The 12,316-nt window shown below is 35.4% G+C and overlaps 2 protein-coding genes across 2 annotated transcripts; one reads left to right on the top strand and one right to left on the bottom strand.

The window, feature by feature from the left end:
* The first annotated feature begins 1,662 nt into the window (after positions 1–1,662).
* LOC128989107 (androgen-dependent TFPI-regulating protein-like) lies at positions 1,663–7,653 on the top strand. Its single transcript, XM_054410972.1, has 5 exons — positions 1,663–1,827; positions 2,829–2,975; positions 3,891–4,108; positions 6,063–6,211; positions 7,574–7,653. The coding sequence occupies exons 1-5, from the start codon at positions 1,663–1,665 to the stop codon at positions 7,615–7,617; spliced, it is 723 nt and encodes a 240-aa protein (XP_054266947.1). The 3' UTR covers positions 7,618–7,653.
* A 474-nt stretch (positions 7,654–8,127) lies between these two features.
* LOC128989106 (uncharacterized) lies at positions 8,128–9,582 on the bottom strand. The gene has a single exon (XM_054410971.1). It carries the CDS (start codon positions 9,580–9,582, stop codon positions 8,128–8,130), a length of 1,455 nt encoding a protein of 484 aa, XP_054266946.1.
* Positions 9,583–12,316: the final 2,734 nt, after the last annotated feature.

Here is a 12,316-nt window from a genome sequence, read left to right as displayed (position 1 = left end):
AAAAAATATAGTTCCAGAAATTGCTTTAATATGTCCTCCTAGGTCTCTATTAACACACCAAAAAGCCCCGAGGGTGGGGTGTTGGGAAGTGACCGCCATCTTGGATTTTAGATTTAGGTGTCATTTTTAGGGTTTTCCTAAATATCTCGAAAACCATCAACTATTTATACCATTTAAAATTAGGGAATTAAAGAAGATTAAATTTCCTACAAGAAAAGTTTATGATGTAACTATTTTGTTTCATTCATTTACAAGATATAATAAATTTGTAGAATATCTTATTCATTTACTCCTTCAATTAGGAATACATGTAAATTAGTATGTAAAATAAATGCTAAACGTGGCAAAGCCTATCCACCTAAGGTCAAATAACCGATATTAATGAAATTTTAAAAACATTTCCAGTAATTTGACACTTAAATTTTTTCCAAGATTAAGGCGAGGGTGAACACACAAAAAAGTTGTAATTTAAGAAACTACTAACAAATAATGCGGTTATTGTGAGTTCGTCAACGCCTTAATTTTGGACAAATTTTGATGATTGAAGTGTCAAATTGCTGGAAATTTGGCCAAGATTTTATGAATATCCGTTATATTGACCTTATGTGAATACGCTTTGCTTTGTTTAGCATTTATTTTACATACAAATTTACATTTATTCCTAATTGAAGGAGTAAATGAATAAGATATCCTACTAATTTATTATATCTTGTAAATGGTTGAACCGAAATAGTTACATACTTTTCTTCTAGGAAATTTAATCTTCTTTATTAATTTCCTAATTCAATATAGTATACACAACCCATAAAAATGACACCTTAAATCCAAGATGGTGGCCATTTCCTGACCCCCACCCTCCAGGCTTTTTGGTGTGTTAAGATAGACACCTAGGAGGACATTTTAAAGCAATTTCTGGGACTAAAAGATTTTTTTCATTTTTTAAGGCATTTAATGACCGGACTAAATACATTAGGCCTACAGGTTATTAGCTCATTTGTTTATGAATATGTATTAATAAAGTTAGAACAAAAATTATTTCCAACACCAGTATTTATATGTCAGGGAGGCAAGAATTAATAAGTGCATAGTTTTTGTTACTAAACCTTATTCATATCTGTGATTTTAAATATGTGATGAACACTTGCTCACATGTAACCCAGTTATTATTTTTACCTCATTAATTTAAAGAATTGTTACAGTTTTTGTTAAATCATTAATGTACCATATTTTATTGTATTGATTGTATTGTTATGGTAATTGTTATATGTGCATATATTTTTATACTCTGCATAAACTTTCTTCACAACTATACCGGCTGTCTTGTATATGATTCCCTTAAATAAAATGTCACTTTTATTCCATACCAACTAACCAGTATAGCTACATATGAAAACTGTAGCTGAGTCTTGCCTTTAAATCTGAAAGTAACTTGTTTGATTGAAACAAAATTTGATTCTGGACCGAGGTACAAATTATTGTCATTGGGCTATCACTATTGATCATATCTAACAAAAAATTGATGTTAAATAGCAAATTTACACATGCATAAATAAATTTTAGAAGTAATGCTAAGCAATTAACGAAGTAATGAAACCTTGCTGTCTTGAGTGTCAAAAAGGATTACATGAAGCCCTACTCATCTTGAGACATTCAGTTGTCAAGATGGTTTCTAAGGTTTTCAACTGGCTCACTACAATATTCTATTTCTACCTAACTTACCGAGGAATCAGTCTGATATTTTTAGAATGTGATGAACACAAGTACAAAAGTATAATTTATCAGTATGGGTTAGAGAATAAGCACAAATATCTGAGCATTTGGGTATCAGTAAGTATTTATAAGTGTTTGTTTACTTTTAACAATAATGTATGCAGTATATAAAGTTGTAGAGGAACTTTGCGTGGAATACCTATGTTTATAAGAACAGAAGATTATTATATTAAGTTTATAGCTATTTTTAGATATTTAAGACGATAAATGTTTGAGATGACTATTCATTAAAAACATTGTTTCACCATTTCAGTTGTGAAAATTATTAAATGAATTATAGTATTGACATAGCCTCCTCTAATACAAGGCCATACAGTGAGATGAAAGGGACAACACCGCAGTTCCGCAAACATAAACAGCTGTTGCACTATAATGGAACATGCTAGTTTATAAGCATGTGTGCAATGTTTATATTTACAAGTTTGTTATTCCTGTTATTATCATGGAAATAGTTACCCTAGTGCGATATTTTAAAAGTTAAAAGGTAAGTTAAGTTTTCAAGCCTTTTGGCAAAATTAATATTTATTATAAAAGTGTAAATTTACGGTCCAAACATGTCTAAGCCTAATATTTGCTTCACAGCTTTGTTTAGGTGTAGAGCTTACTGAGGAAACTCATACACAGTTTTGAAAGAATGCAGTAAACTATTTACCACGCTCCAGCTGACTTACCTCATTCAGCTGATTTTAACGAGCTCTTACTGTAAACAACTTTCTAGTCTACAAACAGTAGTGTAGTGGAGCGGAACGGTGTTCCCACAGTGTTTATTCCAATAGTCCTACATAGTATATTAATCCTAAATGTTAGTCAGTTCTTAGACAATAGCTTTGACTATTAATACAACAATAGTAAGTGTTCCCACACTGTAAATTTAAAACTACATCACTGTCTTCAAGGACAAGAAAACCTGAACACCCCTGCTTACTCTCGGAGTGTGGTAAAAAAATAATTACAGCCTTTTACTCCTTAATTCTTCTTGGGGTGATCTGGATAATTGGGGATATGGATGATGGGAACTCAGACAAGCAGAGTTCTTCAGTAATTTATAATTGTTTCAGTTTCTACAAACACTATACTTTGTTATTGTTTCATTTTCCGACATTGTCAACTGCTTGCCCTCCGTGTTTGTTTGTCCTCGATGGTCTCAGCACTCTACCAATGCAAGACATTATCTGCTCACTTCCCTTGTTCTGCCTCTAACGCTGGTAAGTCACCCTACTTGAACTGTGCATGTATTTCTAGTTTTACATTTTAGTAAACAGAGATGTAACAGGATGTAAACTTAACCGTGCAAAGTAGAATCTCAATTATCTGTCTATACTTCTGTGTTATTCAACTCTCCCTGTTTGCAATAGAATACCAATAAGTTATGTATTTTTGCTGTGTGGCTTGACTTAACTGCAGCGGGTACCTTTTTAGACAGCTCTGGTTTGTGCTCAAAAGATACATATGTCAGGGCTTAGCCAACTGCAACTTCTTATGTTGAGCTTCATACCACGGTATGTCAACTTAGTACCTGCACCAAGACTAGTACATTTAAAACTGTATGGTTGTTGGTGGAGCACAGAAAAGTAAAGCTCAGAGGAAACTTGCTTATAGGACATCAATGCACTTTCAGCTCTAGTATGATGTGCAGGAAACATACTTGTGACAAGCAAGGAAAGCCCTTGCAGAGTGTACTGTGCCATAATTCCTATTGCACAGGGCACAGGGCCTTCCTTCACTGTAGAACATGAAGGTGAGGGGGCGGTGTTGGATTTTGCGCTAGACACCAGCGACTAGTGCTAAACACCACTTAAGTTTACTGTTCAACATTTCCTTAGTATGTTAATTATCCGTGGGTGGAGAGAGATTGGTGGGGAATACCAAAAATATTTCCTCGCCAGTGGAACTAATCCTTTTTTGTTTTCCAAATAGGTAGATGTACAGATTATGACCATTCAAACCATCATGGTGCAGTATAATACCTAAAAGTAATTGATAATTGGAAGAAATTGCATCAAACCAGTTACAACCTTTGAATTAGTAAATTGACATAAAACGTTTAACTGGAATGTTTCTTGTTACGTTGAAAAACCTTAAACCCTGCTGTCTTATGAACAAATGTTTTCATGTTCCAGTACATATTCACTGTGTTCTGGACGTTCTACTTGTACGATCGGGAGGTGATCTACCCAGAGCTATTTGATCGGTTTATTCCTCCTTGGTTGAATCACGCGATGCATTCTCTTCCCGTCCCCATTCTGTTGGTTCATCTGATCCTCGGACCCAATCACAACCCTTCTAGGACATCCGCCCTCGTGGGACTGTCGCTGCTGTTTGTGGTTTATGGAGTTGTGTAAGTAAAAATTAGTTTTCCTACAGTCACCCGACAAAGTTGGCTTCCTTGTACGGTTTATAGTACAGAAAGCAGCTAATTACTGCATATTTATACTTTGTCGAACGGTTTATACTTTGTCGTACAGTTTATACTTTGTCGTACGGTTTATACTTTGTCGTACGGTTTATACTTTGGCGCACATAAGGATTCCAACGAAACAAAACAAAACAGCGTGGTTCTATTATGCACGTAATCCGTGTACGCTTGGTAATAGGTTGGCAACACTTAAAGATAATAATACTATGAGCAGCTGATCGACTATTATACGATTTAACCTGTCATTTCGTGTTTATAATTTCGATATTTCTGAACTTTCTGGACTTTTCTTTTAAACGTTTTTAAAACATTCCTACGATCTTAATAAACAAGAAAATACCTTTAAAGCATTTGTTTAGGCGCGGAAACCACTTCAAATTACAAAAACATACGGAACTATATTCTCAAGTCGCGGAGCACATTTCTTGCCGAGGAAAAATAGCGGAGTGATACGGACCGGGTACTACTTTCTCTAGGGCACCATTTGTGTTGCCAGCTGAACCTAAAAACGTGTTGTATATGTTTGAAAGACTAATTATTTGTATGCTTTATAGTGTCTCTAGGAAAAATATAATGTGTAACACGAGTGCCTTTGCTGCACTCGAGATCATTCCGCACGAGCCGCCAAAGTGCCACTTTGCCCACTAGTTACACAAATAACTATTTAAATCATCTTTGAAATTTATTCTCAGCATTATATATTTTTTTCTTCAAGATTTATTCGCTGATATCAAAACTACATCAGAACTGATGATTTCTCTAATATCTATTTCCTTATTGTGATTATGAGTAGGCCCATAAATGGTTAACTAACTGAATAGTGAATCGCCATCATTTTAAATGTGTATTGGATTAGAGTGCTTTGATGTTATTTGATATCTGTGGAAACAGTTTTGAGTCTTGAGTTTGGGCATGGACCAACTATAGTCCTGTCACAAAGATAAAGGTGGTTTAAGTGGAAGGTTTCCTGGGTCCCAGCACCACTTTTTCTACCTTAATGTATATATCAGCTGTTGGCTTGTTTCAAAGTTATGGAGAGGTGGATGGGATTGAATAGTTTCCCCTCAAACTGCCTAAATTTTGTGAACAAAGTATAACAGAAGTGTAGACTTCTTATCGTTGTAAAATCTGAAGCATGTTTGATGTTTGTAACACTGAGCGTTAGAAATGTTTATCTATTTTAGAGTTGATTTCATGACTTGTACTTTACTTTTTGGTTATAAAATCAGAGGACGGACTATTGTTTATAATTAGATTATTTTATTTGATTAAAACTAAATAGTAGGCCTAATAAAATAACAAGAAACAAATTGTATAAAAGTCCCTAGAGACAGACTGAACTAATATTAAAATTATCTTCATCTTATCCACAAGGATGACAAATTTACCAAAGATTTATTTATCTATTTTTTGGGTCATGCCAGTGGTGTTATGGGAACCTTTTATTTGACAAATATCAAAGAGGGAATCATTTTGCAGAATCTGAAGTAACACACATAGCCTATGGTTCTGTGAAAGTAAAGATTACAAAATTACATTAATATTATCAGTATTTCCTGACAGTACAGTGGCGGTCCCAGAATTTCATTTCAGGGGGGATGACCAACGGGGGGTTGTGAAAAAAGGGAATTTAGGGGCCCCCCCCTGGAAAAATGTGGAATTTAAAGCCTAAAAACGTATTTTCATACTTATTTGAGCTCTAAAATATACTCAAGCTAATAGTATTTACGTTAGTTAGCTAAAAAAATATAAAATATTTTGTGGGGATATATCCCTCCCATCCCCTCCCCTGGGAAAACGACTGAGACAGTCTGTCATCATATTTTACGAAATATTCCATATTTAGATATTGAAGATGAATATTTTCTGTTGGAAGTTTTGGCGCATCCGTTCTGAAGGGTAACTGGGTTTATCTTCTGTTCAACAATCTCAACCCCTCACAAAGAATGTTCCTACTCACTATCAGCTACCCCTTGACTATTGTGTTCCTAACAATCAGCCGAGGACTTAACAGCTTCGTTAAAGGTAAGTAACGGGCTTCAATCTGGTGTAAGACATTTGTCAAATCACAAATATTAGAAACAGACCGTAAACATATACAAATGGGTTTGGACCTTTTTCCCATTGAAAGCGTTTAAGAACTAACTTCGACTTCAATTTAAAATGCCACTGGAGTAGGAAATAAATGCTATCACTGGCCCAAACGTAAACATGTTTGTGTTACTATTATTATTTGTCTGGACTTTTCCAAGAATATGTTAAGATTGTTGGAAAAGTCCAAACAAATAATAATATTAACATTTCAGAATTGACACAATGAATTTTAATAACATGTTTGTATTCTTTCTTAACAGGAGCAGTGAAACAAATTCCAAACCTTATTTATTTGTAAAGGATTCGGGTAAGTTAGGTTATTTGTTTATGTTTATGATCCATGCTGTTTCTGTTTTAATATCCATAAGTCAAATGTGTGTAGATAGATGTCAACTCTTTTAGACTAATGCAGTGGTGGTTCTAGGACCTTGTTAGGGGGGGGGGGGCTACCGGGCATTTGAAAGAAAGGAAAGGGGTCTGGGGTTCTTCCCGAAAGATTTGGCATTTCAAACCTGTTTCGTGACTCTAAAGCCATTTTCAACATCTAGAACTGTATCCAAAAATTTTTAATTTTAAAATTTAGTTTAGTATTCAATTTCAAGGGTTCAATAGGGGGAAGGCTTGAACCCCCCCCCCCCCCACTTGAAACCCCCACTGGACTTGTGTATAATCTGTCAAAACACATAACTCTAGCCCTAGTCACTACTATTTTGTATAATTAATTAATTTTTTCCCGAAGAACATGATATGTTTATCAGGGTCTAAAATTTACGTTTTGGGAGGGGAGGGGGGGGGGTAAATAATGAATTATCAATTTTGTTAGTGATTAAAAATTTTTACTTAAGTATCAATTTTGTGATTGCCAAAACATGGTAGGTAAGAAAGGGATAAGTTCCCTTGAATACAGGACTATAATATTTTATTTTTAAACATATATTTATGAGATTTGAATGTCAATAGGTAACAATTGTTTTATCTAACATTATTGAACTTTGTTTTGGCATTTCCCAGTGCCTGATTTGTTTCTTTTTTTAATTTGTTTCTTACAAGCACTAAACAATGTGTAGGTTAAATAAGTTCAAACTTGAATAATATGTATATAAACATTTACATTCATACAAATTTAACTAATAAGAGTTCATATTAAAAACTTACACACTGTTTTAAGTGAGTTATTCTATAAAATTGCAACTTAGCACAACTAACTAGGCGTAAGTTTTAGAAATATAATTGCAAAATAATTTAATGTTTTTTTTAGTAAAATATTATTAGTTCAAATGTGAATTGTTACAGGGACCAAGGAAAAATATGCAGTCAAAGAAAAGGGTAGCCAATGAATTTGTATTTGTTATAAAATAAATTATTTGTGTACCACCGGTACTCCAACTGTGTTTCTTTTATGAAAGATTTTTTTAGGAACTCCTTTCAATTGAATTAATAGAGGATTGTTTTGATTTATTATTGCACACTCCTAGTTAGCCTATTTATAAAAAAAAAAAAAAAACACAAAAGTAAGCTTCCACAAGTATATAAGCAGAAATAAGCTTTTGTAGAGCAATTATAGTTGTATATACTGTTTAGTCAATGACTTTTTTTTATTAATATTTAATTTGTACAAAAATAAAATTTGCATTTTGCGTTACAATCAACTTTAACCAAGAATAGTAGAAAAAACCCGGTATGGATTGTGGGAAAATAAAACTCTTCAGAACTTTCTACAACTTAGTTATATTTTACACTTTAAAAAACAGGACAACAAAACGAACCTTCTCTAAACATTAATTCAACTCAACACCCATTAGTCACCATGACAACCGAAATATCCAAAATCGTAAACATAAAGGACACTAGTCAGCTGATGCTAGTTCACAGCTACACGCCCCCGTGGTGTCAACACCACCACACGCCCTCGAGGTGCCGACACAACTTACACTTTCATTTTTACTTTCAACTACTTTTCGCACATCTGCTATGTGATGAGGCCTGCCATTTACTTCAACACTTCTGGGTGAAAACTGTCCAGTAACCACTCCTTCCTTCCATCTCGAAGTACAGGATGGGTTTGGCGGCTTGACATACACACGTTCACCTACTGTAAAATGTGACCCTTCATACACTTCACCTTTTACAGGTTCACCTTTACATCGCCATTGGTACGAAAAAATCTGGGAACTCGGCGATGAATCGCCACCTAATCCTTCTTTAGGTGTCAAATTGTACCAATAGACCATTTCTTGGATACTCCCTTTAGTTCTTGCGGCCATACGCTTGATTGTTCTGTGGTTTCGCTCAACTATCCCGTTTCCACTTGGCCGGTTGACACACCTAAACACAACTTTAATACCCCATTTATCACAGAGCTGAGTAATCTCTTCGCATCGAAATGTTGCACTATTGTCCATCAAAATCTCATGTGGTGGCCCTCGATCAGTAAACAATTCCAACAACACTTTAGAAATCTGATCTTTCGTCTCTTTTGGGATCCGGCGCCAAATGCAGAACCTACTTGGACCACAGTCCACAATGGTCATGAACTTGCTTTGACCATAGTGTGTTACGTCAATGGCAAGCCTATACCAATTGTTCTGGCAATCCAAATACCCAGGCTCCCATTTGATGCTGGATGGATCAATTGACAGACACTCTTTACAACTTTTCACAACTTCTTTAACAACTTTTGTGGTAAAGTTAATGTCTGGGTGACACCGTCTGGCGGTGAATAAAGTACGGTTAACACCAAAATGATGCAAGTCATGAACCTGTTTCACCAATGTCTTTTGGTCCACACTCTCATTCTCATACACAAGTGCAATGCTAGTCTCTTCGTTTCTTGCTAACCATTTTTTTGGCACTCTTGTAAGAAGATCTGCTTTGTTGAACTGTGACTTAATGAGTTCTATTTGTACATTGAGACCGCATTCCAAAATAATGTCTTTAAATAGGCTTAATCGTCTTCTAACCAAAACTTCACTTAACCCATGTGTTTTGATAGGACGGTCCCCCGTCAGTATAGATGACACCCAAGCATGAACTGTCGCTGAATCCGTGATTAATACGATCTTCTTTAACCCCCAACACAGGGCCAAATTTACTCCTTTTAGGATAGCTTCCAATTCTGCTAAATTGATATGTGCTGAATCATGCTGCTTCCTCAGCCACGAAGCATCTTCGACTATCTCACCTTCAATTTCTAGACAAACTCCGATCGCTAGACTGCTTGCGTCACACCACACTTTTCCTTCTTCTCCAGGGGACACAGCCCATTTGCCAGTGGCTGGGTCTCTTTCATCGATTCGATCCATAATATTTGTTAACATAGTTTGCGCACGTTCACTGATCAAATCATCCCACTTCAGATCACATTAAAATGCCATTCATTTCATTTGTATTGATGTGTTTTTGTGGTTGTTTTCTTAACGAAACTACATGCAGGTCGAAGCCAGCTTGCTACTGGATAGTGTCCAATCAATTGCCCACACAACGAGAAAACATCTTTCTTTGTTTTATCTTGGTCCAAAGGTTTTAATTTGTTATCTCTGTACCACATTAGCTTACATCCTGCTCTTCTCAGCCTTAGTCCTAATACTCTGCCTCCATCAAGCGTTTCTGCCGGCTTTGCTGTCAAACCATATGTTTCCAACAATCTAATCACAACATCACTACTGACAATCTTTGTGGGCATGATCTTGCTAGATGTCCTTCCGAGTTACAGATAAAACATTTTTTACTATACTGTCTTTTATTTACGGACACTTCCATCTGAGCGGCGGCTCCAACATTGGATTCACTTCCATTCACTAAACTTCTCGCCCTTTCTAACACTTTTGACAGCTCCATGTCTTGCAAACAACATGCCGCCTTTAACTGATTTTGAACTTCTCTGGGTAGTTCGTGAACAAAAGAACTCTTTATCCACTCGTCAGAAACTGAAGAATCTATTAATTTAGCCAACCTTTTCAAATCAGATGCGTAGACATCAACAGATTCTCCTGGAAGCAAACGTCTGGATATGAACTCCTCATACGCTTGGAAACAGTTAGCAGAGAAAGCCTGCTGCAAAGCTTGGGTCAGGGCGGAGTAATCACTCTTAACTGCGTCGGTAAGCCCATCGTAGACGGCAAATGCTCCTCCAGACAAAAACAAGGGAAGCACTGATTGTAGTTCTTTAACCTTCTGAAGTTTACATACAAGCTCTAACTTTTTCAGCCATTCCGAGAAGTCTCCTTCGCCATCATACAACTTTACCAAATCCGAAAATCTTGTACCGTTTCCAGACATGCCGAAATAGCTTGTGGGAAAATAAAACTCTTCAGAACTTTCTACAACTTAGTTATATTTTACACTTTAAAAAACAGGACAACAAAACGAACCTTCTCTAAACATTAATTCAACTCAACACCCATTAGTCACCATGACAACCGAAATATCCAAAATCGTAAACATAAAGGACACTAGTCAGCTGATGCTAGTTCACAGCTACATGGATCATACACATAAACAAATGACGTTTTTGGCCGGAAAGTAAACAAAACCATGTTAATTAATGCTATTAGTATATAGGGGTTTTGTTTACTTTCAGGCCAAAAACCTCATTTTTTTATGTTAATGATCCATACCGGGTCTTTTCTAGTATTCGTGACTAACTTTAAAGGCCAATTAACTTAAACTACAGCTTGATACAACAAAGAGCATTTTTATAATTCATCAGGCTCCTAAAGGACATTTGGATATTTCTCGAGCTTTTACATAAACTAAGAATCAAACGTACTAACAGATTTGGATTCTTACTGTCATATTATTGGATCGTTGTATTGATCTGTGGATGCGATACTCCCTGATGTGGATTAATGTCCAAACTAGTCAGTACTACGAAAATCTGCAGTACTATCCTGACAACTAGATCAGTTTGTAAATTAAAAGGCTTAAGTGGTTCAGATTCCACTATAAACTGTAGGTCTCTTAGTTGCCATTGGCTGTATGGGCTACTAATTAACAGTCTTGTCTGAGGAACAAGTCTGCCTTATTCACTAACAAGACTACAAGATCGCGCCACTCATCCTACACTGATTTCCATTCATACTTGGCTTAAAATACCTACCTTTGTATGGTCGCCATTTAAAAGTAAAAAAAGTAAAGTATTTCCTAGTTAATCAAAAATTGATTAGCCTTATATACAAACCATCCAAAATCCATCTTTTATTAAAAAAGAACTGCCTACATTCTACATATCAATATTTATTTAAAAATAATTGATGAAAGGGAAGTAGAAAGAAATTTATACAGTCAAGCAACATAGCCTTAATTCAGGTACCAATTTTATCATCAAAATTTAAGTTGAGTAAAATGACATTAAAATATTGAAATTGTCCTTGGAAAAGGTCATATTTGTTTTTCAGGCTCTTTGGTGCTTGATTTAGATACCTGCATACAGTAATCCTTGGTTGGTGTAGTGGCAACTAGTTTCAGTTCATGAACCATCCTCAGGACTACAAGGAGACGGATCAATCACGTAATTTGAATGTATGATTGAATCAATGACTGGGACGGGTGGTGTCCTGTAATCCAGCTACTAGGAGGTCACGAAATGTGGATATTTATAGGCATGCACTGTGGATGCGATGCTCCCTGGTGTGGATTAACGTCTGCAGGAGTGAGTACTTTAACTATCCGCAGTACTATACTGATAAATAGACCAATTTATATATACCTAGGCAAAAATGTGGTTTGGATTCAAGTCAAGTCAAGTCAAATAAATCTTTATTCAGACATACAACAATGTGTACATGAATGCGTCTTAATCTTAAACTATAACTAATACTAAAACCATTTTCCTGATCCATTTTATTTTATTTTATTTTATTTTTTTTTTTACATATTTACATGTTTATTTACATATTTGAACATAGTGCAGTAAATTCTTCAAAATTATAAAACTCTCCATTAATTAGAAAATTCTTAAGCTTTTTTTTGAACTTATTTCTGTTTTCCTCATTCCTGATGCTACAAGGGAGAGAATGAAAAAAATTAACCCCAATT

This window comes from Macrosteles quadrilineatus, unplaced genomic scaffold (assembly GCF_028750875.1).
Source record: "Macrosteles quadrilineatus isolate MER2022 unplaced genomic scaffold, UCM_ALF_1.0 Scaffold_3__2_contigs__length_128488019, whole genome shotgun sequence".
Classification (NCBI taxonomy): domain Eukaryota; kingdom Metazoa; phylum Arthropoda; class Insecta; order Hemiptera; family Cicadellidae; genus Macrosteles; species Macrosteles quadrilineatus.
The sequence above is the reverse complement of the archived record's forward strand: the minus strand, read 5'-3'. Positions and strand labels throughout refer to the sequence as shown.